Here is a 26224-nt window from a genome sequence, read left to right as displayed (position 1 = left end):
GACTTTAGGAAGTCCTGTCTGTTAAGCAATTTAAATATTTCTAGGAACAACCATGGTTTGTCTATTTACTTATTGAAACAGCAGCTCATATTTGAAGGAACACTATTTTTCCATATTCTTGTTTTTGTAGTTTTATGTTTATATAAATAGCTGTGTGTGTGTGTGTGTGTGTGTGTGTGTGTGTGTGTGTGTCCTATTGATTATGAGATAGTCAGGAGGTGGGTAAGCTTTCCCCCATTTCCTGAAAATGTAACTATAGTTTATTTGGGCAGGACCAAATAAACTATATTTTATTTGTATATTTGGACCTTAATTATGTTAATTATCCTGCTTAACTATCCTGTTGAATTTTAACAAAGAAAATATACATTAGAGAAAATATTAAGGCCTACATCTTTACTCTTAGAATTTGAATTCTGATGACAAGCAGGGGCTTAACTCTTGTGAAAACAATACCATTGGAACAAAAATCAGGTTAGAGATCCATCATGGTTTCTTCTTTCTTCCACCTCTTTGCCTTTATCTCCTTCCCAATTTCCCCTCCCCCCTCCCCCCCCCCCCCCCCCCCGCTCTCTGTGTATCTAAGGGCCATTCTCTCTTTTTCTGTCTCATTTCCATGTGTCTCCCCACTTCCATTCTGCCTCCCTAACTGTCCTCATCCCTTTTTTCACCGTCTCTCAATTCCCTTTCTACTTCGTGCTTGTCTTTTCCTCTCTTCTTTTCTCTTTCAAACCAAGTCCATCACAGTATTCGTAAATTAGACTTTAGTTATTATTCTGTTCATCCCATTAAGTTTACAAACTGCGTTGTTAATATTTTAATATCATTACCTCCAAAGAAAAAACCCAAGCAGTTGCTTTTAATTTCTATGTAGCACTAAATAGATTCCTGCCCCCACCCCCCTTCTCTACCCTTGGACTGTGTATCTCAGAATAGTGGCTTGTATTTTGCGGTCAACAATAATGACTTTTCCTTACCCTCTTTGATTTCTTTTTAAATAGAAACAGAATGGTTGGAAGACTTCTCAACCTGACATCAGAAAGTTCAGGCTCAAATCCTGGAAGTGTCTTTTTCTATCTGTTGATACTTAGACAAGTCATTTCTTTTGGCTGTCTCACTTTCCTTATTTGTGAAATTGGAATAATAAATTTGTTGTGAGAATTAAATTAATTGCCTGTATAGAAATGCATACACACACACATAAAACAGGTACTCAATAAATCTGTGTGGATCAGATTATTGACCACTATACTCAGTAGTTACTCTGGAGTTCACATCTTTTTCACTCTATCCCAGGAATAGTTTATATTTGATTGGACTTCAAACCAGGGAAATCCTGGTTTGTATGCATGTAGGGAAGGGTGAAGCAAGTTGAGTCAAAGTAGTGTAAGCAATCTGTTCCAAAGGTTTTGCAAAATGGTTATCTTAGGGACCCCTGATGTGAGCAGGGAGTGGTGTGCACCACCAGCATTCATAAAAATAAAATAGGGCACAGATGAAATAAGTCAAGTTCCAGCTATAGGTGTATATGGCATATGAAAGTGAACATTTTGTTTAATCAAAAATACTAATTATTAAAAATGCAGGCGACTTGAATAGCAATTAATATTAAAATATTTTTATTAGACAAAAAAGATTCTGTTTATTAGACAAAAAAAATATTCTGTTTAATGCCATTAAAATTTTTTTTTAATGTTCACTTATTTTTGAGAGAGAGAGCCAGAGGGGGAGGGGCAGAGAGAGAGGGAGTCACAGAATCCAAAGCAGGCTCCAGGCTCTGAGCTGTCATTACAGAGCCCGACACAGGGCTCGAACCCACGAGCTGTGAGATCATGACCTGAGCCGAAGTCAGACATTCACCTACAGGTGCCCCTGCTTAATGCTATTTTAAACCTCCTTTATTCACCACTGTCAACATCAAAAAAATAAAAAACCCAAGTCCAGTTTTGGAAATATGGGCAAAATCATAATCTATTCTCATGAAAACATGTCTATGTAACAAATACTATCTTAAACTATTCCTGGACTTCTTATGTCAGAAAAAAAGTACTCTCCTGAAATTTATCCAGGCCAGCACATCTTCCACTGTAGTTCTGGACCAAAGCCATCAGCATTAGCCACGAAGCTATTAGGAATGCAGGTTCTCAGTCTCCATCCCAACCCGACTGGATCAGAAACTCTGCCGGTGGCTCAGCAATGTTTCTGAAAGCTCTTCAAGTCACCCCGCACACTACATTTTGAGAACCACTGACCTAGACCCAAGTGAGTGGAAAACAAGGAATGCAGGTGAGATAGTAGCAAGAGTAGAAATAAACTAGAGTCAAACTCTCAATATGGTATGCAGACTTACTAACTTGCTAACTCCATTATCATTATTAACAATTTGTTAGCTTTTATAAGAAACATTGGCACTGTATTGGTTGCAGTCATCTAGAAATTAAAAAAAGAAGAATTTAAGTTGAACTCTGGTCAAAACCTCAGCAATGGTAAGTTGACATGTTGCTGCATCCATGCATGTACAGGTTGGAACATCCCAGGAAGGAAAACAGAATTTTATCATCACCTTTAGGGTCCAGGTGACAAAAATTATGAAATGCAGTTATTTCCTCTTGCTTCTTATTACTGAATTTCCTTCACTGGCTGTGAATTGTTTTCTTTCTTTCTTTTTTTTTTTTTTCAATTTTAGAATATCTACATAATTTGTGCTCCCCTGGCTGTTCATTTTTTAAGACATTCATGTTTACATGCTGTTTAATGCTAATTAAATTAGGTCAGAAAGTTGGTTCTTTTCAGAGTATGTAAACTTCATGCATATTTGAATAAGCAGCATTAAATATATTTACAATCACATAAAATATAGTATCTTAACATATGAATAAAAGAAAAATCCACAGGTAAAAATCACTTTTAGAGTGTTCATTTATAAGTTAATAATGTATTGCCAAATAAAAAATCTTTCTGTAATGGAAGGGAGGAGACTTTTCCTTAATTAGAACTTTTAAGATACACCCTAAAAAATACCTCCAAGCTATTACCATTGACACCAGTAGTAATTATTAAAGTGGAAAAGTAAGTCAAATCAAAATAGTAGCTATAAAATTTAGCAGAGTCACCCCAAAAATGAAACACCATTAAATAAATTAAACTGACTCCCCATATATTGAACTATAATATGAACTAAATATATTTAGGGATAAAAATGTGACTTTTGTATTATCACAGGCATTTTAAACAAGCACTCCTATTTGCTTATTGAGTTCCCACTTTTCTTTACAAAAATAATTTCTCTATAATGGAATAGTTTACTGAATACAAAAATAAAATATCTCAGTATAAAAAGTATAACACATCTACTCACTGAACATTTTTCAGTGACACAAGGCAAGCAAAAGCAATAGACTTGAAGTTTTCCATTGAATTCATAAGAATCCCTTTCTTTCTAAAATATTTGGGCAATACAGAATTTATAGACATACATATATCAAAATTGGTTACACCATTTTTATAATAACTTTGATCCTTACTGATAAACTTCAATATGAAATGTATAATTTTTCCCCTGAAAAATTTGATACAATTCCCATACAATTTCCATACGTGTTTGCTGTGTATCCTAACCCACTTTTCATCTCTACTCAGAACTATCTAAGATGCAATCAAACAGACTAGAGACCCAAAAGAGTCTCAAAGAGTCCTTAGAGTAGTACTTGGTATCACAATGGCAAACCAAAAGAAAAGGGACCTTTTGCTTTTTCAGCTAAAACTCTTGAGATACCTGGATGAATACATCTGGTAAATACCAAAGATCAGATTACGAAAATGTTAGGACCCTCATTCAGAAATCACTTATGTCCATTTTAAACTGAGTGTAACTCAGTAGTAAACATGAAATATTAAAGTAGTGTCAAATTCGCAGATATATGGCATTTATTCACTACCTCTAGATTTTTATTTAAAAGGAACTCCGCATTTCCAGATGAGAATTTGTTAGCATTTCCTCTGCGTTATAAATGGATGGTTGTACAGAGAGGGCTCCCCTTCGAAGTTACACCAACCCAACTTCATCCCCCGGTTGGAGTCAAGTTGAGTTACTCTATTATGAAGACCTGAGTTCTGATGCCATCCCTCTATAGACTCTTTCTCTGAACACTCCTCACTTTAGCAGAGGAAAAGGATGTCTACAGGAAAAAAGATGAAGACTTTTGTTATTCCGTTTCCATGTTAGTTTTTCTATAATCCACAGGGGAAATAGAAATCTCTTCTAATACATTTTGGGTAGTGTAGTAGGTTAGTATCTGCTAAAAAGGTATGTCCACCTCAAACCTCAGAATGTGACCTTATTTGGAAATAATGTCTTTGCAGATGTAATGAAGTAAAGAGTTTCTGGTTTCCCCCAGATTCTGCTGTCTAGGGAAATGGGAAGACAAGAAGACCCTTCTACTCTCCCTCTCTGGTCCAACTGACTTGTGCAGACTGGGAATAGCAAAGCTCGTTCTTCTGTTATGTTTTTCCAAATTTCAGTGCTCAAATTAGGCCTTTGAAAATCAAATACTAAGAATTTGATTCCTTTTGTTATCTGCAAGCTTCTGTGTCATCCTTTCTCCAAAACAACAAAAGCGGAAAACTTTAGCTGCCTGCTCTAGGAAAAAGGACAGAGAATGAGAAAACTTCAAGGGAAGAAAAACTTTGTTAATATCCCAAAATATTTTCCTGCACTTACTAATCTATAAGAATTAGATAAACAGTATTTATTTATGAGTGTGATGGTGATGATATGTATTTTTAAATATAATTTTTAAATTTTTAAGTGGGCCTGCATTTAAAACTCTGGAATACCAAATATTCCTTCATTTCCTAAATACAGTTTTTTATACAACGGTCAGAATGATGGGAAAGGCAGGCAATTTGATGTAGAACTTAGCTCTTCGCATTTTAGAATATTCCATTAAAGTTAGTGGTCTGCCTTTTTCAAGGTTAAAAACACAAGAGGAAAAGTGACGTGGGTCATAAATATGTATTAATACACAACCATGCATTGTCTGTTCAAAAATATGTGGTTTTCTATTTCTTATTCTCAAAATAGCACTGGAAATACCTAAGGAACTGAAACTTTCACTTTTCTCTACACACAAACCTCATTTTATTTTTTTTTAAGTTTTTATTTAAATTCCAGTTAGTTATCATACAGTGTAATATTAGTTTCAGGTGTAGAATTTAGTGATTCAACACTTACATACAATACCTGGTGCTCATCACGAGTGTTCCTTAATCCCCATCACCTATTTAACCCATCCCCCACTTACCTCCCCTCTGGTAACCATCAGTTTGTTCTCTACATTTAAGAGTCTGTTTCTTGGTTTGCTTCTCTCTCTTGTTTCCCTTTGCTGGACAAACCTCATTTTAACCTCAAGCTCGTTTATCAAACAATGCTTAAACAATGTTTGGGTTAACTTCACAAAGACTTTCATCTCAGAACACTTCCTACTTGATAGGCCACAAAAGGTAGTTTCTTCAGTGGCCTTAATTTTCTTTAAATATGCCCAGGATAATGTCACACCCTTTAATTTCTTCAGAGCTGCCTCCAAAGGTATTAGGAGCCTACAAAGAGGCTAATACTTTCTGTCCAGCAAATTACTATTGTCATTCAAATTCAAGGAGATCCCACACAGTTAGTTGGATGAATTGTTCTGCCTGGCTAGTCAGCATCCAAAGGTTTATTCTAATGGCCTAGGGCACCTTTACTCTGGGGATCATTCCTTTCTGAGAAAAAGATACTCCCAAGAATGGGTGCTGAGGTGAGTAAATGTCTCAGAATCAGGAATGCTCCACTTTACATAAACCCAAACTTTATAAATTATCTGTTCATTCATTAGTCAATAAACATGCATACTTTGTAACCCATAAGATTTATGCCTTCATTTTAAAAATTAAAAAAAAAAAAAGGAGACCATTTGATACAGCATTATTACATCATCCTTTGTTTTGGCCTCCTCTCTGTCAGAGACACAAGTCCCTTAACCTTGGATTATTCCAAACCCAAACATCAGGGGTGCCCAGGCGTGGCTGCTGAAAATTGATGGGAACTTTTGGGAATCCTGCTCTGAGAACTAGAGGCAGCAGCCTCCCCTGAGGGCTGGCAAGAGGTGCTGCAGTTCTGAGCTCCACCCCCAGAAATGCTGATCTCCTAGGTAGTTTTGGAGCCCAGAAATCTGCATTTTTAACAAACATGGCAGATGAACATACTTGTTAACGTTTTGAAATGATTCACTTCCCAATGCACAGACAATATTATTACCCTGTTTAGAACACCTAGAAAGTGGTTAATTAGTGTAGAGCAGTGGTTTTCAAAGGCATCAGGTCAGGCTTGTAAAAACCTAGATTGCTCCTCCCTCCTCCCCCCATCTACAGTTTCTGATTCAATGTCTCTGGAGTAAGACTCAAGAATTTCCTTTTGTTTGAAGTCCCCAAGTGATGCTAATGCTGCTAGTCCTGGATCTACACTTTGAAAACCAAGTGATCTAGACAGACTCTTTCTTGTGCAAATGAGAAAACAAACACTTTCCAAAATGTATGGCATTTTAGGGGTGCCTGGGTGGCTCGGTCGGTTAAGCATCCGACTTCGGCTCAGGTCATGATCTCACGGTCCGTGAGTTCGAGCCCCGCGTCGGGCTCTGTGCTGACAGCTCAGAGTCTGTCTGGAGCCTGTTTCGGATTCTGTGTCTCCCTCTCTCTCTGCCCCTCCCCTGTTCATGCTCTGTCTCTCTCTGTCTCAAAAATAAATAAACGTTAAAAAAAAAAATTTTTTTTAAATAAAAAATAAATAAAAAAACAAAATGTATGGCATCTTATAACAAGAATTAAACAAAATTAAAAATACCTCTTTTTAAAAAATTTTTTTAACGTTTATCTTATTTATTTTGAGAAAGAAATAAATCAAGCAGGGGAGAGGCAGAGATAGAGGGAAAGAGAAAATCCCAAGCAGGCTCGGTGCAGTCAGGACAGAGCCCCACAGGGGCTCGAACTCATAAACTATGAGATCATGACCTGAGCTGAAATCAAAAGTCAGACACTTAACTGACTGAGCCACCCAGATGCCCCTAAAGATATTTCTTTAATGCCTGTGTTCTCTTTCATCATATTAGCATGCATTATTAATCCTAAGTGGAGATATAGGATGCAGCATTTCCAAATGTATTTCACCACAGAGCTCTCTCCTCAAGGAGGATCCTGGGAAACTATTTGAGGAAAGCCCAATATAGCAGCATAACAAATTAGTGCATTTTAAGAAACTTGGACCTTTCCCATTCCCATCCAGACCTCATCCCTCGAACCACCCCCACCCCTATATTTCTGCCCCAGTGCCAGAAGAATCTGAGAGCATGGGAGGGGCAGGTACATTGTCCAGAATACAAATCATTGTGTAATCACTTTTCCATAAAACTAAAATTATAACGGGTACCTGGCAGGCTTGGTCGGTGGAGCGCGTGACTCTTAAACTCAGTGTTGTAAATTCAAGCCCTACATTTGGGTGTACAGATTACTTAAAAATAAAATCTTTAAAAAAACTAAATTATAACAAATACTTGATGCAAGTGAAATGATGTTTTAGTATTTCATATACTTCGTATACTTTAGAGGAGCTAGTAAGAGCCATATTTTAAATATATTTAAAGTAGCTTTGTAGTCACTGAAGTATATAAAAAATGCATAGGTTTATAAGATTATTTCCTACTATACTGCCATAAGGAGATAAAATGCATATAGAAATAAGTAGAGTATGAAGCAGATTACAATAAGCATAATAAGAAAGATATAAGCAATTTAAGTAAATTATAAGTAATTATATAAATAACTATATATACATATGTAAATTAAGGACCACTTGCAATCTTATTGGAGTGTTTGAGCTACTCATTATTAACAATCAACAACTTTGCTAAAGAAAAGAAGTATGCTTCTTCTGATGGACAAGATTTTCGTGTGACTAAATTAGCTGTGCTCTACTGCAGTGGGAGAAGGGCTCCAGCTAACTAGGGTGAATTTCATAACGCAGTTCTCCCAAAACTTGTTCTAAGACTCACATGGGACACCAGTGGAAACTATGAATTCCTAGACCCCATACTAACCAAACAAATCAGAATCTACAGTAGAAGATCCTGGAAAACTGTGTTTTTGATAAGTGCTCCAGTTCCCAAATTTTATTGTAGAATAAGAGAGACTGGGTTTTCTCTGAGGAGTCTTTGAGGGTAGAGCCTCATTCATTCATTTATTCATTCACTCACTCAGTTAGCAAATATGTACTGAGCTAATGTGGCATACACCACCAGATTTTTCTTCATCTGTGTCATTAATTTTTATTTACATTGTTAAATAACAAATATTCAACTGAATAAACTGATCAAATTGGCTTTATGTAAGGATTCGTGAATCAAGCAGCATCCAATATAGCAGGTAGAAAGAAGTTCCTTTGAGCTGCAGAAAAGGAAAAGTTTCTAAAGACAGAGGAGGAAAAAAAAAAGGAAATAATTAACCAAGAATGCATTGTTTTAGGCAAGGTTGCCCTACTAAGAGAAACAGAGGGGGTTTATCAGTGGATTATCTCCTAGTGCTGACCAGGAAATTTCAAATTGACTGGTTAAAGGTCACATTCCTGGGGAGTTAAGACTACAATTAGGTTAGGTATTAAGTCTTGCTTTGCTGATTTGGGGATTAGCACAAGTGACATTATTTGGAGTCTGCTGTCTCATTTTTAACAATAGTATCATTCCATCATTTTTTAGCTAGAAAAAATTCTTTTTCAATAAACATTTATATTGTTAATCAACACTATTATTCACTCAGCAATACATAAGGAAATGATACGCCCTAACACAATGGTCTTCTAGTAAAGTGCTCATTATATGACCTTATGATGCACACAAAAAAACCAGACAACCAAACTTTAGTGGGATCATTACCAAAGTATGAAAAACCATTCTGCTCACTGCCCCAAACATCCTTAAGAATGAAGGATTTAAAATATAGAAGCACATATTCCAAAAGCTGTTTTCTTAAAAATGCTAACTTTCCAACTTTGCAATTTTGGCTATAATTCCTATGTTCTATATTCCTGCCTTCTGGTGGGGGGAAGTAATGAGTGGGAAGAAGCAAATGCTTTGGGAAGGCAGAAAGAAAGGTAAAAACTAATTCCTAAAAAGCTTGTGTGTTTGAAGATGTTGCTGTTTAAAAAGAGATCGTCCTGGGGGCGCCTGGGTGGCGCAGTCGGTTAAGCGTCCGACTTCAGCCAGGTCACGATCTCGCGGTCCGCGAGTTCGAGCCCCGCGTCGGGCTCTGGGCTGATGGCTCGGAGCCTGGAGCCTGTTTCCGATTCTGTGTCTCCCTCTCTCTCTGCCCCTCCCCCGTTCATGCTCTGTCTCTCTCTGTCCCAAAAATAAATAAACGTTCAAAAAAAAAAAAAATTTAAAAAAAAAAAAAAAAAAAGAGACCATCCCAAAAAAGATATGCTCTATCTAGGGAAGTATAAGCAGGTTTGTCTTGCTTCTTTCTGCATTCTAAAAGTACCCACATCTATACTAATATCACATCTCTTTCCTTTTTTTTTTTTTTTGACTCTGTGTGTGTGTGTGTGTGTGTGTGAGTGTGAGTATGTTGTGTTGAGGTACAATAAGGTAGAAAAGGAGAAAAAAGGAGTAGGATTAAGAAAATGAAAAGAGAAGCAGCATAAATAACTACACATGTCAATTTGTTGGACTCAATCATTGCAACCAAGGCCACAGAGTGAACCTCTTAAAATAGAGAGCAATGGTGAGGGACAAAGTATTAGCACAGGGTGCCGAGCCCATGATTTTAAGCACTGAACTATCAGTTAATGGTAAAAAATGCGGCAAATTGAAATAGTTCAGGTGTAAAAATTCAGTTCCATACAGGGCCTGCTAAAGAACCAGAGTGAAAGAAAATCAACATCTACTGGCACTCACCCCATCCCTGATCTCATAAATTTCCCAGCAGCAGTGAAACACTAACCATAGAAACAGCCCTGTGTTTCTGGAATGCTGTCACCTCACCTCATTTCCATTGCTGTTTTCTGAGGTCTGGGCGGATGTGTCAGGAACATGAACATGAACATGAAGGTGGGGCAGGGGGTGTCTTCCTCCTCCTCCTACAAAGCCAACAAGGCACTGGCAGCCTGAAAGGAGAAATTCTTCAGACCTTTGCAAACCACTTCTGCCTTTGCTCTCTAGATACACAACAAGCTTGTTTATAAAAATAATCAGTGCCTCAACATAGCCAGAGCCAAATGACTTATCTTACATGTCTTATTTATAACATGTAAATGTATAAAAAATTATAGCATAAATCTATAAAAAAATTTATTTTTTAAATTAATGTTTTAGTAATACTTTAATGATTTACAATGTTTTCATTGATTCCATAAGTAGCAATAGTGATGAGCTTAAATTCCAGTTAATAACTACTTCTGGTTGTTATTTAGATGAATTTTTGGGGATGCCTGCGTGGCTCAGTTGATTAAGCATCTGACACCAGCTCAGGTCACCATCTCATGGTTAGTAAGTTCGAGCCCCGCATTGGGCTCTGTGCTGTAAGCTCAGAGCCTGGAGGCTGCTTCAGATTCTGTGTCTCCCTCTCTCTCTGCCCTACCCCTTCTCACACTCTGTCTCTCAAAAATAAGTAAATGTTAAAAAAAAATTAATAAATGAATTTTTGTATAATTCACACAATTCTGATATAAGAGCCTCAATAATGGAAATGAAATAGACAACAGAAAAATAAGAATAAATAGTATTGGTTAAATATTTAAAGCCAATGTCACACAAAAGCTGAAATTCTGTAGGTAGACTATGTATTGATAAATCATCTATTTGGCCTAGGAAAGAAAAATTTTTAATTATTTTATTATTTTAACTCTTTAGTAAATTTTGATAATCTGTTTCACTTAAACATCTTAGAAGCAGTTTTTCCATCTGTAAATGAAGTGACAATAGTGACCAAATAGAATTATGAGGATAAAATAAAGTACCTAGTACAATGTAGTAGGTATTTGCTAAACACAAGTTCTCTCAGAGCTAAGTGCTAATATTCAATTTCTCTGTTAAAATGGGAGAATTAAAATCTCTCACAGAATCCTCCTTTCTTATATCTAAAGATATGAACCAAGTTTTTTAAAGCAAAACCTTGCCAAAAAATCAACAAACACAGCCAAACCAGGAAAGGGGGAAAGCCAATGCCGTAAACCAAAACCGGACAGCCAAGGAAACAAATAGGTAATTCTGAGCCCAGAAGAATAGATCATTTTGTAAGGCTCTTAAACCTATCCCTAGAACTCATATTAGAGATGCAGAAAAATGTTGGAAAATGTCATCATTTCTGTAGTGAGACCACAAAATTAACCTACACCGAAGCTCATAGTTTCAGAAAAAATGCACTGCTTTGTTCTCACACTTGAGATTCCACCTGGGCTCCCAAAATGCTATAAATGTCCAACCACACTTAAACCATATTTTAATCCAATAATTCAAAAGGTCTCTGTATCTATCAGGGTTTAATGGAAAAACCAGAACCCATTCTAGGTATGTTAAACAGAATTTAGATACAAAATTCCCGGTAAGGCTGGAAGAGTGGGCATCAGCAAGGCTCCCATTGGTGCCATTGAATCCAAGAACACATCAACATAGCTGCAATCCAAAGACTGAGACAGTGACTACCCCAATCACTGCTGATCCTGCTGTCCCTACCACTAACACAACTGCCTCTTCACACAGAGCTGGTAATACTCGAATTGTCATGCTGCTGCCATAAGTGCCTCTTAACACAGTGTCTCTGTTTTAGACATAGCAGCAGGAAAATGATCTCTACCTTTCTTCAGTCAACCAAAATATGTGTGAGTGCACATGATCCTGGCTGTAAAGAAGATGTGAAATGTTGTGAGCTTTGCAGTCTCTACTTTCCAGGAACACACCAATGAAGCGGGAGTTGAACAGAGGTTGAGCAAGCCAATCTACAGTATCCACCATAGGTCCATTTCAGTTCTACAATACATGGGCCATGTCCCTCATAATCCACCCCTTTGGTGACTCAATGCCCATAAGTGTTTGCCTCTTGACTTTTTTTATTTTTTATTTTTTTCAACGAACGTTTATTTTTTTTGGGACAGAGAGAGACAGAGCATGAACGGGGGAGGGGCAGAGAGAGAGGGAGACACAGAATCGGAAACAGGCTCCAGGCTCTGAGCCATCAGCCCAGAGCCTGACGCGGGGCTCGAACTCACGGACCACGAGATCGTGACCTGGCTGAAGTCGGACGCTTAACCGACTGCGCCACCCAGGCGTCCCGCCTCTTGACTTTATTTAGTCTATGGCAACAATGAGTCTTGATTCCCGTCAACAATCTGGCAAACTACTGCTTGAGCCAGCACACTGAATCCAGAAACCTGTGTTAATTAGCTGTGCTCAAAGTTATAGTCCCTCCTCCTAGTATAGTATACTTAGAAATTGTTCCCAAACAATTCCCTTGAGTTTCTGCTTATTTAAAATAGCAAAATCTTTTGGTATGTAGATCTTCTTTTTCTGAGTCCAACTTGTGCTTGGCTTCTTGGGTGTGTTAGGATCTGACTCTAGTTATAATAGTCTGGGAAGCAGAAAAGAATACTCAAAATGTGGGGCCCTTTGAAGAGACCTCGAAAGTTATTTACCTCAAGTAAAGTAACTAGCATGTCTCCAACAGACTACAACCAACCCTATGGGACAGGGAAGGGAGATGTTTTTGCAGACAGGAAAGGTTCCATGGGATGGACATTCAAAGGATTTAAATTCAACTCAACGTACTCAAATGTCCCATTATAATTTGCAGGGCTTCTCTCCTTCCAAATCAGTGTCCTAATGTTCACTTAAAAGAGATAGCAAAACATGAATTCAGCTTATGCTGTAACCTTTGTAATCCACTGGATCAGAGTCTATCAGATTTGAGGTTACATCAATCCTGAGATCACAAGAGATAAAAGATTATCTTAGAGTGATCATGGAAGCTCAGTAGTTCTCTGAACTTTTTCATACCGATAAGCTTGAACCAAAACCCTGGGCTTATCATTTTCTAGCTTTAATCTCCCCAGGACATCTCCATAGCTATCTTATTCCACAACGCTAGAAATTTCTCATTTTCATTCTAATGATTTACCATAGCAACTACTGTGCCAGAGTGTAGCCTTCTAAGAGGCACATCATAAGGAAGCCATAAGTGATCATTGAAGTCACTTCTTTGTCACAGTGTGACATAAACTTTGAGAGTCCCATTTTCTAATAGTAACAGTATTGCCATTATCTTCAACACCAACCAGTTCAAATCATCAATCTAATGTTTCCATCCTTGAGAGCATTATCTGCAATCCCTTCTAGAAGGAAGAAACAGAAACCACTCTCGTTTGCGGGGGGGGGGGGGGGGGGAACTTAAGAAAAAGCAGATTTCATGCTAGGAAGAAGGTGTTTATAGAATCACTGTTAAGGCTATAGAAGCAAGAATCAGGAGTGGAGAAAAAATCACCATAATTGCAAGCCCAAGATCAAGAAGTACTAGTGACATTCTGTCACTGTCACTAGTACTGCTAATAATCTCTTTACTTGTGAAACTGAACCCTGAGACTGGTTGCAGTAGCTGCCCCAACTCCCACTATATACCCACAAGACTGGTATCTATAAACTTCCGATCTCACATGCGTGCATTCAAATGGAAGAACTTATCTGTAACAAGAACCCTAGTTGCTAAAGGTATGGAAAACATAGATTTGAGCTACCAACTTCTAAAGAAAAAGAAAGCATTCTAAACCCAGTATAGAACAAAGGAGAAACAAACTGCACAAAATCTACCACAGACTCAATAGCTTGTAGTCTCTATTTGGCTGTATAACCTCAGTCTTTCCAATTTCCTCCCATTCTTCCTGTTTCTCTAAGATACCATCCTCATGGTGTCAGAGGCTGGGGAGGCACCTTGAACTGATACCTGGGTATTCAGTGGATGGTATTTTCTGTTTCTAGGATGTTGTTCCTGGCCATCTAGTTACTGGTACCCATCTGGGTCTCATGCTGAAGAGTGTGGTTGGTAAACTTGAGGGCCATCACTTATCTCCCTCTGAACTGAGATCTCATTATATTATTTTGCTACTTCTATTTTGAAATCTTCTGTAATAGACAAGTTTTAAAACTAAAGAGGCATGCTAAAGGAAGAATATTTTAAATACAATGTTTAAATAAACTTGTATTCAATTTTTCACTTTTAGTGGGATTTCTAAAAGCAAGACTAATTTTACAAGTATAAATAGCATTTATGCTAGACTTAATACTAATTTATAAAAACAGGAAAATTTTGGGGTGGCTGGGTGGCTCAGTCGGTTAAGCCTCCGACTCTTGGCTTCAGCTCAAGTCATGATCTCATGGTTTGTGAGTTTGGACCCTGCATCAGGCTCCATGCTGACAGTGCAGAGCCTGCCTGGGATTCTCTGTCTCCCTCTCTCTCTGCCCCTCTTCTGCTCTGTCTCTCAAAATAAATAAACTTTAAAAATTTTTAAAAAAACAAGAAAGTTTTATAGGTTTTATCATCTTCTCATATGTTTATGCATCCTTAAAGAGTCTTGGCAACATTCTGAAAAAATTTTAAAACCTCTGGAAAGAATCTCTGGAAGGCTTGTACCATCTGCAAAGATGTCCAGAGAAGTTGCTCCTACACCTCCATGCAAAGTCCATTCTATCACATGATTGGCTTCCTTGTCTCTTATGTTTAGTATTAACTAAAAGGTCATAAGGAATTTTGTACGGTAAAATTATTTCTTTGGTTTTCTCCCCAAAGAAGGACTTTTATAATTTTTATGTTTTTTAATTTTGTTTATTGTTTATTTATTTTTGAGAGATAGAGACAGAACATGAGCAGGGAAGGGGCAGAGAGAGAGGGAGGCACAGAATCTGAAGCAGGCTCCAGGCTCTGAGCTGTCAGCACAGAGCCTGACGTGGGGCTTGAACTCTTGAACGGTGAGATCATGACCTGGGCCAAAGTCAGACGCTTTACCAACTGAGCCACCCAGGCACCCCAATTTTTATGGTTTTTGATACAAGAGCTTAATATCAAAATCAGAAAATATAAATGAGAAAATATGTAAGCACTCAGAAGATAATTCCTGTTAAAACCATCCATGACACCATGGTGCCCTTTAAAAGAGAGAACGAACGAACGAACGAGCAAAAGAAAGAAAGAAAGAAAGAAAGAAAGAAAGAAAGAAAGAAAGAAAGAAAGAAAGAAAGAAAGAAAAAAGTAAGCAATATGATCATGCTGGTCAGGTTCTTTTTTTCTTTAACAGTCATGATCATCTATCCATGTAAATACATCTCCAACATCAGTTTAAATGATAGAAGAGAGAATCATAATTAATATGCTAGGAACAGTATGCTGTGTATCAGTACTTAAGAAAGCACTGTTTCTTAAAATGTGGTTCAAACACTACTTGCCAAAGAATCACCTACAGTGCCCATAGTGGAGATGTGGGGACCCATCTCAGACGTGTGAAATCAGGACCTCTAGGTGGGGGCCCAGAAATTTCCATTTCTCAACAAGCTCCCAGATGATGCTTGTCTCTCTTGTGACAATCACCTGTTTATTTTAAAGAGAGGACCTATTTTTCCCAACACACCAGAGTATTTCTGTTTTCTTGAATTTTCTGCTTTCTGATTTTTATTTTAGGAGACAACAATGGATGGCCTATACAATTTGACAAATACTTTGCCAGTTACTACAAAATGACTTCCTTGTATCACTTTGAGACACGAACATCTGAATGCCGTAAGTAATCAGAGGGATTGAGTCTCCTTTTCCATGAGTTCATAATAAGATATCATGTTTTTAAAAGTTGGATCCAACATATTTTTTAAAAGGTTAATTATAGTTTTCTAACTGCAAACTCTATCAGACATGTAGCCTTAATTTGAGAATTCTATTCAAAAGTGACTCAGGGATCCCAAGTAAAAAAAACAATACATTATGCCAGATACTGTTATGAACAAAATTAATGTCTGTCAGTCAGGGTTGCTATTATATGTCCCTTTTTCACAATCACTATAGACTCTGATACAAAGGGAACTGTAGAAACAGAAGGGCAGAGAAGCTGTTTGGATTTTAATGTTTGCAAGTGAAAAAGCTTCTGGGGTCTAAACTACTTTAGAAATACAAAAAGGTCTCATTAATACAAGAGCTATTAATACAAGAGCTATAACCTGCTATGTTTAGTTCCATACTGAAAACTTCCAACACACAGGAGGGGCTGTGGGAGGGTATGACCTCAGGATGGACTCTGCAATATTTTAGAACATGAAGATCTTGTCAATTTTTCCTTTTAAATAATTTGTGTTTATTCTGATAAATTATGCAAATGTAAATTTGTGCCAGGGAGTTACAATTTGATCTTAGCTCTGCAAAACCTTGGTTAAATAGTTGGGGGTGGGAGTGGAGAGAATCCTTTACTACATTATTTCCTTTATGTTCTATTACAAGTTGTAAAGTATAGTTTTTTTCTTAAGGTTTAATATTTTTTTTTGTCTTCAGCATTCAGATGAGAATAATAAAAAACTACTACTAACAGTCCCCAATTTAAGGACCATACTTCTATCCTGCCAATCCACAGATTACAAGCAATCTGTCTCAGTCTAACATTTTCTCCTTGTACAGAAACCAAATTACTCGATCGTTGAAAAGCTAAAACTTTTTGAGAATGAAAAAGGTAACAGGTATAATTTAACTGCTAATAGAATAAAAACAAAAAACAAACAAAAAAAACCTAATGAATTATGCCATGTTATCTCAAAACATGGATTTTATTTTTTTGTTTTATTGTATAGCCTTTCCTGAGTCTACAGACTCAGAGGCTACCAGCACTAACTTGCTGGTGCATTACTTATCTTTTTTATTTTAACATAGTTGAAATATCCTGTAAAAACCATTTGTATCATATTTTCACTTAGCATTTTGACATAATCAGGTATCCATGCTATTATAAGCTCTTTTTGAATATACTATATATTTTTAAGTGTCATAATTTGCTTACTCATTCTTTGATTGTTGGATATTTTGGTGTTATTTTTTTTTCATTTTTCCCTATTACAGGTAACCCTGTAATCAACGTATATGAATTATTTTAACTCTGTCAATATAAAGAGAAAAAACACACTTCAAGTAATGCTAATTTCACTCCCTCCATTTTAACCCTTCCTAGTCTCACTCTCAGAACCTTCATCTTCTTTCCCAACCCACACCCTTCCTTCCCCACAACACTCACGTTAGACATGGCTGTAACTTGGAGACAGAATCCATTTTCAGAGATCCATAGCCAAAATGGTTACTTACAACCATAAAACTGTTTAAAAGTTCTTGGCGGAGACTGTTTACAAAAAACACAAAACCTAAGTTATGATTTTGATCTCTTGTAATCCTATAAAATAGTCTGCAGAGCTATTTGGGAGGAGAGGTAGAACACCTGTCATCCCATAGCTGAGCAAAGGGAAGTTTAGTAGGTCAAAGTCATCCACCACCTTTGTCATGGAAATCTCTAGTTTGCATTAAGACACTTTTCTACTCTCTGGAGGCTTTACAGTAAAGGTAAAAAACTGGAAGCCTACAAGCAGAAAATTCTCATAGAAAGTTTTCTTTGTTCTGTGATGTTTTAAAATATTTTAAGTTGGCTATTATCATTTTTTAAAATAGGTACATAAGTACCTATGTATGACATTGTATTTCTGGCTTCTTTGAGAAAGTTGGTTGACTTGGCTACACATGTTCTTATCCTAATATGGCAACAGTTAGGAGAAGCTGTTCCACTAGGACATCTGGACAATGCCTACACCTATTTTGCCAGTCCCCTGGACATAAGAGTCTGTACCTCTACCATACAGGTTAGGGTTTCAAAGTAAACGTAGAGGGAAAACACTCCTCATTGTTCTCATTAATCAACCATTCCTATTGTACTATTGAGCTATACGAACACATCATTGAAAGTCTAACAGACATTAGAACTATGAGGTCACATCTTTAAGACCATCACTACAGCCCCACAAGATGGCTAAAGGGATACATTCAACTCTTCCTCTTCCCAATGGCAGCAGTGAGAATAGAATGGCTGGCTATGCATTAAAAAAGTTCACTCCCAGGGGGCCTGGGTAGCTCAGTAGGCTCAATGTCTAACTTTGGCTCAGGTCATGATTTCACAGCTCAGGTCATGATTTCACGGTTGGTGGGTTCAAACCCCACATCAGGCTTGCTGATGTTAGCATGCAGCCCACTTTGGGTCCTCTGTTCCCTTCTCTCTCTGCCCCTCCTCCACTTGTGCGCTCTCTCTCTCTCAAAAATAAATAAAACATTTTTTTTAAAAGTTCACTCCCATAAATGACATTTTTGACATCCTTACATCCCTATGTAATCCAATCCAAAAGAAGATCATAAAAAATCCTTTAAAGTAACTCCTGAATTTTCCAGAAAAAAAAAAAGAACTCTACCAACACTATAATTCATGTTTAGTTCTCCTCTTTCTCGCTAGTTAAAAATGACTTAGTCTTCCATTAAGGGTTAGATTATGCTATTAATAAATACTTTATTTTTTAATGTTTTATTTACTTTTGAGAGAGAGAGAGAGAGAGCAAGCATGAGTGAGAGGGGCAGAAAGAGAGAGGGACAGAGGATCTGAAACAGGCTCTGCACTGACAGCAGCAAGCCCAGTTGGGGGCTCAAACTCATGAATGGTGAGATCATGACCTGAGTCGACGTCGAGGCTCACCTTTACTGAGCTTCCACCCAGGCACCCCGATAAATACTTTATTCTTAAGTAGCAGCTTTGACATGGACATTAAAGCCCATCACACACTGTCAGTCATGTGACCCCTGGACATAACCACTCTCCTTGTATGAGTAAAAGCAGATGACTTCATTCATTTTTGCAGCAAATGGAGAAGAGTAGTCTGCTATTTAAAAAAACAAAAAATGCATGGGTTCGTAAATTGTATGTGTTTTCTCATCTTAGTGTTCTAGCATCATTTTAACACTAAATTAAAAGCAAACTTTGTAAACTTAATTTAAAGCAGTGCCCAAATTGCTTAGGTAAAACAGGACATACTTTTGTACTAAATAATTTTCTCATAGTTTCTCATTTCTTTCTTTTCATTACCCTCCTCTTCCTGGTCCCTCACTATCCCCATTCCTTACTACTTCCTCCTTATTCAGTGGTCGGTTCTGTGCCCGTGCCATGTCTTTGCCGAGGTTTAGAGGTTGACTGTGATGAGACCAATTTACGAGCTGTTCCATCAGTTTCTTCAAATGTGACTAAAATGTAAGTAGAAAAGAATGGCTTCAACCTGACAGCCAGAATAGCACCTGGAAAATTGTATCATACTTAAGGCCTTGTCATTATGAATGCATTTTTATTCAAAGATGATATCATTGTTCTCCATCAATTATAATGATTGCTGATATTTATTTTACATTTAGTAAATGCTAGGCCCTACTCTAAATTCATCTATATATTAATTTATTTGGTCCCTGATAATAATTCTATGAAGTATTTAGTGTCTCCACATTTTACCTAAACAAAAAATGTCATCATTTATGTGCAAGTAAAGAGAAAAGACTGCCAGTTAAACTATGATATAGAATTTTCTTATTACAAGAATGGACATTTATTGAAAGAGTTCTTTTAGACTTTGTTAGAAACATTCCTATCTACAAACAAGCACAAAAAGAAAAAAGAAAAAAGAAAAAGAAAAAGAAAAGAAAAGAAGGGACAAAAACTGGATAAAATATTCCTAGAACTTCACATTTAAAATCTAACTCTTCTGAATCACATCTGACTGAGAGAGGTTGCTATTGTTTTTTTCCCAAGTAACTCAAACTTATATATATAAAAGAAAATTATCTTCACAATAAGTGGTTTGTTGATCCAGTAATAATTCCAATTCAACAAACTTCAGGAACACAGTCACACACATTTGGCTGAAACTTTTCAAAAGCAATCAGTGGAGGATAGATATTTTCATCCAATATTTTTGCTGAGTTTTTTGTCTCACCCAAGTGTTTTAGTGCCTTATGGTTCTGACTTTTGAGTATATGAAGACAAAATCGGAGTAATTCTTAAATTTACAAATACGGGTAAGTCCTGCCTTTGTCAACCCAAACCACATAACACAGCAACTCATATGCTTGAAGTATAAGAGGTGGGGAGAGCTAGAGTTCAGAGTTCCTGTGGATAGTGGTGCCATCAAATTAACAGAATCTGGGAGGGTTTACTCAATTGATAGTGACCTGAGGAGTTTATTCAACTTGGTAATAAGCTAAGAATATCAAACGGGTGAAACCACAAAGACTTATTTTCCAAGGTAGGTGATAATCCCACCTGAACTAAGGCAAGCATTCTACCCTATCCCCAACTCACCTCGCTCTTTCTCGATAATTAGTATTTTACTAGAATTAAATAACAATCTGAATTCCATGGAAAGTTGCCATGCTTTAAGTCATGACTGGACCTGTTCGGTATAAAAATTGATGATGATTGCATTCTATTTTCAAGGAAAAACATTGATCACCCCCACTGCTTGTATCAAATTAGCAGAAAATCAAAGAATACCCTGATGCTGCCGGTCCCATTTTTCACTTTCCTACAAGTAAGATTTGAATCTGTTCTTCTGCAACTTAACTAAACTTTGCATAAGAAAGGAAGAGATGGGGGCGCCTGGGTGGCGCAGTCGGTTAAGCGTCCGACTTCAGCCAGGTCACGATCTCGCGGTCCGTGAGTTCGAGCCCCGCATCAGGCTCTGGGCTGATAGCTCAGAGCCTGGAGCCTGTTTCTGATTCTGTGTCTCCCTCTCTCTGCTCCTCCCCCATTCATGCTCTGTCTCTCTCTGTCCCAAAAATAAATAAACGTTGAAAAAAAAAAAATTAAAAAAAGAAAGGAAGAGATGGACAGAACTGGAGGAATGGAAGAAGATAGGCAATGACTAACCAGACAGTGTGTACCCCTAAAGAATACCTAAAGGCATTCTGATCCAAATTTAAATAAAAAACTGTTTTGGCTCAATGCATACATTCACACATCCATTCACACAAACGTTCATAAAGAGGTGTGTGCAGTCCTGTGGGTCACCAGTTTTTAACCCTTGGTACAGAGAAAAAAAAAACAAACTGGGATCAGCTCCTTGTGAATGACTGACTACAGGAAAACGAGAGAGAAGGAAGAGTCCAAGATGATTTCAGAGTTTCCCTCCTGAGTAAATAGAGTGATCCAAGAATGGGGACACTTGGTGACAGTAAGTGGCTAAGATTAGGACTCCAATTTTAGATGGATTTTTCAACTTGAGGTTAACAGGTCACTCAGCAGAAATTTTCAACAGGCATTTGGAGATGTAGAAATAAAGCTCAGGAGTTTATGTCTGTAACACTTTCTTTTCTGTTTTGTTAAAAAAAAAATGCATTTTCTTGTGCTTTGGATTGAGCAGCTTGATTCAAGTTCCTCATTTCTACTTTTTTCTGGAGAAAGCTGACTCAGCATCATACTCACCCCAGTCTTTATTCAATTCCATAGAGAAAAGGAACACTAGGCTTTACAACAAATACATTAAAAGAGTAAATATCAAATTTTATTACTGAGTTCATTCCATATTTTGAATTGGAACTCTCATAGGGAAATGTCAGAAATGGACTAAATCATATATAAGTTTTAAAGAAACCAATAATCCAGATAATATTTATTAAAGTTGGGGGGGGGGTACCTGGGGGGCTCAGTTAAGCTTCCAAGTTCAGCTCAGATCATGATCTCTCGGGTTTGTGAGTTCGAGCCCTGTGTCAGGCTCTGGGCTGCTTCAGATTCCGAGTCTCCCTCTCTCTCTGCCCCTCCCCCACTCTCACTCTTCTCTCTTCCTCTCAAAAATAAATAAGCATTTAAAAATGTATATATATTTATTGAAGTTGGGATTTTTAAGACATTTCACATAAATGCTAATGAGCAAAAGAGACAAACAGATAAACATGATTATTTATGCATTGTTCTAGCTTCCTAAACATTAATTTTGACTGCATGAGAGCTGACGATAAGATGCTGGAATTTAACCACTAAACCACATAATCGATTGTAAGAGCTTTCTTTATCAAAACTGCAGCTAGCTTTGACAATAGTAATTAAACTAAGTAGCTTCTCTCTTTCACACACACACACTTCACTTTGTGAAGAGTCAGACTTGGAATATTACATTTTAAAACTCAAGAATTTATTACATTAAAAAATTTGGAGTTTGTCCTATTCCGTGAGAATAATAACACCTACCTTTTTCCGTTTCAACAGGGTATTATGAAAATATCAAGAACGCTATTTGTAAAAATACTTGACATCACTTAGAAGGAAGTAGCCTATAAATCCTAGGCACTCTTAACAAAACACCAACTTCCTAAGAAACCATAGTTAGGAGTCCTTAAATGAGCTTTCCTTTCCTCCAGAGTAACCTTCCCACTCAGGTGAATTAGCTTTTCCTCTTTTATTCTCTCATTGAACCTCACCTGTGTCATCAGATTTCTTCCTTGTACTACAGTGGTTGGGGTTCTAATCTCTATCAGAGAAAGGGAAATGCCATAAGCTCCATGGGGGCCTACAAAATGGTTTTTCTATATATCCTCCAAAGTTCCCAATAGAGTATAATAAGCTCTTAACACTGTTTTTGAATTAAATTTATAAGAAAATATATATAATAAAAATAAAACAAGCTGATTGCCTTTTTAGCCTTGGGCTATAAAACTGAAGTTACTTTCCAAAGAAAAATCTCTATTTATAGATAAAATATGTTCTTTTTCACCCCAATGGAATATAAGCTCTGAAGAGCAGGGACATTACTGGTTATTTTCCAAAGTGCAAATGGAAGGCATTTAACATGTTTGTTGAGAAAATGAATGAATGCATGAATGAATGAGCACATTTTTGAAAGCACACTAAGATTTTGTCAATATTTTTAAATCAAACCCAAATATTCAACAGTTTATTTGTATACAACACAAACATTGAAACAGGATGTAAAGCAGAATTGAAGACCCAAGCCAAGGGAGAATGATTAGTAGGAAGGGGATTCTCGATTAGCTAACATAAGAAATGAAAGAACATTTAGTGATAGCCTGGCAGCTAAGAATGATTTCAAGAGAGGATTAATAGTTAATCAACCTTTGGCACTCATTCATTAAAAAATTACTAAGTGACTGGTGTTTATATTCTAGAACAGTTGTCTTAATTTTTTTTTTCTTTTCATTACTGCCCCCCCCCAAGCCTTTTTAGACATTGTTTTTCTGTTTGTCCCCTCCTGTGAAATTTTAATACTATATATCTGTTTATGTATACCTGTTCTTCATCCATTTAAAAAGGTAAGACTTAGGGCGCCTGGGTGGCGCAGTCAGTTAAGCGTCCGACTTCAGCCAGGTCACGATCTCGCGGTCCGGGAGTTCGAGCCCCGCGTCAGGCTCTGGGCTGATGGCTCGGAGCCTGGAGCCTGTTTCCGATTCCGTGTCTCCCTCTCTCTCTGCCCCTCCCCCATTCATGCTCTGTCTCTCTCTGTCCCAAAAATAAATAAAAAAGTTGAAAAAAATTTTTTTTTTAAAAAAAGGTAAGACTTTTAAATTTTTTTTTCATTCCTTTAGAACCAATTTTCACACCTTGGGGCAATAATACCTCCATTGAAAATACTTGCATTCCTAAACTCTAGAATAGCATTTCTCAAATTAGATTCCAAAAATGTGTCCTGGGGAATCTGAGAAACTATTTTTATTTAAGAAGATTTCATTACCAAGTTTAAGCAACACTGGTCCAAAACCAACATAACAACTAACATTGGTAGTGCCTACTATACAACACTGTTATAACCCGAGTCCTTTATGCAGATCAAGTATCTCCAAGGGTTTATCCCACAGTGGTTAACCTCCAGACAATCGTCTGTTCCGTTGTATTATATAAAGATAGTAATAATAATTGCATCATATTATTACAGTTCATCTAGTCCAAATCCATGCTTTCACAGTTAAAGACACTGACAAGGAATGATTACGTATGATTCATGATTCGTGCAAGGGACTCCAGCTGTAATGATCTGCGTTTTGCCCTGTTTGGTTTGTTTTTTTGCTTCTTTAATTTTGTTCCTACTACCTTACATTGCTTTTCCTTAACAGATTAAAGGTTTAGGTCCATCCCAATACAGCCACAATTATGTGGACCTGATTTGTGTCAAGCTGCATATCAAATTGTGATACAAGGGGAAAACTTTCTATACAATTTACTAGAAACAAATAAAATCACTTATTGAATAAACACGGCTCAATTGTACTTCCCAACTGACAGTTTCCTTCATAACTAATTTTAAAAGGAAGTAGAGGGGCGCCTGGGTGGCGCAGTCGGTTAAGCGTCCGACTTCAGCCAGGTCACGATCTCGCGATCCGTGAGTTCGAGCCCCGCGTCGGGCTCTGGGCTGATGGCTCAGAGCCTGGAGCCTGTTTCCGATTCTGTGTCTCCCTCTCTCTCTGCCCCTCTCCCATTCATGCTCTGTCTCTCTCTGTCCCAAAAATAAATAAACGTTGAAAAAATAAATAAATAAATAAATAAATAAATAAATAAAAAAGGAAGTAGAAATAAAACAACACAACACAAAAAAGCAAAAAATAAAGTGGGATGTGAGCAATGAAATATTGAAGAATATAAAATTACTTACGTACTTGAATGTGCTTTGCAGAAAACACTACTTTTATTGTCACTTCAAAATTGAGATTATAAACCTAATGTTTATTAAATAAAAAGAGAAAGGGAAAATGTAACTGAAAATTATTTTCCCAGTTTAATTATTTTTGTGTTTTGCCAGAATTACAATGTTGTAACCTAAATTTAAGAAAAGATAAATATCTTTAGTAACACAAAATTAATAGTTAGATCCAATTCAAATTGTCCTATGGATATGAACGTTAACGTCATGAAATAAAATGTTTCCTGAAAGCTGGTACCAAAGTAAATAAAGCTTATAATTATTTTATTTTAAATTTATTGTATTATTTGTAGTTTAAAAGTAATGAAGAAAAAATTTAAGAACCAAAATTTACATTTATTTCAGGTCACTTCAGCGGAACTTAATAAGAAAGCTTCCTCCTGATGGCTTCAAGAAGTACCATCACCTTCAGAAGCTGTAAGAAAAAGTTTAATCCCCAGTATTTAATTCACTAACATTGTTTTGGCATGTCTGTTTCTTCTTACATCTGTGGAGACCAACACTGTTCCGGTGCTTAAGTCTAATTCCTCTTCAGGAAATTATTTAGCTGTTAGCTCAAGACTACCAGGTAACTTTTTTTTAGAGGTTCTAGAGGCCATTCTAGAAAAACCTCAGATACTTATTCCCAAAGAAACTAGAGCATATGAGCTATTACTTCTCCTGCCACACACTAGACTGTGAAGAACTTTCTTGCATATGTTTGCAAATTCGGTCTCCAACTAAGAGAGCAAGTCATGGTGGTTTGATACCCCAGAGCATGTTGTCTGGGGGACTTAATTCCATTTTCACATCTGCCATGTAGGTTGAGTTTTCTTTTGGCCTCAAGTAGTATCTGACATGCTAGATTGCCATCAGTTTAGCATTTTTATACATACTCCAAAAATCCATAATGGCCCGGGTTATGTTTACCTAATATCTAGGCCAACTTTGTGACTAAATCATATCACACTTGAACTGCTGGGTTTAAATATCTTGTTCATGAATCACGCTATCTAGAAAAGATCTCAGAATTCTTCATTTCATTTTCATACCTATGTTGCTTTTGATTCTGGTTTTATACTGAAGAAACCTCACACATAGATGTATATCTGTATATTCTTCTTTAAGATAACAAATATGAGGCATGTGGGTGGTTCAGTCAGGTAAGTGTCTGACTCATGATTTCAGCTCAGGTTATGATCTCAGGGTTCATGAGTTTGAGCCCCACATCAGGCTCTGTGCTGACAGTGCAGAGCCTGCTTGAGATTCTCTCTCTCTGCCTTTCTCCCACCGTATACACTCTCTCTCAAAAATAAATAAATAAACATTTAAAAAATTAAGATTAAAAAATAGAAAGCAACATCAGAAGAAATATTAATCTACTTCATTAGATGAAATGTACTCAAAACCCAGATAATCTGAAAAAAAAGTATGTT

General features: G+C 37.0%; 2 protein-coding genes across 13 annotated transcripts in view; one reads left to right on the top strand and one right to left on the bottom strand.

Moving 5' to 3' along the window:
• CB1H4orf46 (chromosome B1 C4orf46 homolog) overlaps window positions 1-26224 on the bottom strand; it is a 95412-nt gene that overhangs the window by 6022 nt on the left and 63166 nt on the right. For 2 of the 3 annotated variants that reach the window (XR_015250159.1, XM_086703988.1), the window contains exons 3-4: window positions 10065-10186; window positions 3950-4178 (exon numbers count right to left, since the gene is read on the bottom strand). Coding sequence is in view for 2 of the 3 variants with exons in the window: in XM_086703988.1 (XP_086560114.1) it covers window positions 4128-4178; window positions 10065-10186 (173 nt within the window). In the remaining variant the exon portion in view is untranslated. Of the gene's footprint in view, window positions 1-3949; window positions 4179-10064; window positions 10187-26224 lie in introns of those variants that run through there. The other variant, XM_086703989.1, reaches the window with a different exon arrangement.
• The window catches only part of RXFP1 (relaxin family peptide receptor 1), a 123100-nt gene that overhangs the window by 44237 nt on the left and 52639 nt on the right, over window positions 1-26224 (top strand). For 8 of the 10 annotated variants that reach the window (XM_086703983.1, XM_086703980.1, XM_086703982.1 and 5 more), the window contains exons 3-5: window positions 15739-15837; window positions 19180-19366; window positions 25155-25226. In XM_086703983.1, the coding sequence (XP_086560109.1) occupies window positions 15739-15837; window positions 19180-19366; window positions 25155-25226 (358 nt within the window). Of the gene's footprint in view, window positions 1-15738; window positions 15838-19179; window positions 19367-25154; window positions 25227-26224 lie in introns of those variants that run through there. The other 2 variants (XM_025921350.2, XM_086703984.1) reach the window with 2 other exon arrangements.

The sequence above is a fragment of the Puma concolor genome, chromosome B1, assembly GCF_028749965.1.
Source record: "Puma concolor isolate L17-30 chromosome B1, mPumCon1.1.hap2, whole genome shotgun sequence".
Classification (NCBI taxonomy): domain Eukaryota; kingdom Metazoa; phylum Chordata; class Mammalia; order Carnivora; family Felidae; genus Puma; species Puma concolor.
This window is presented reverse-complemented; position numbering and strand designations above follow the sequence as displayed.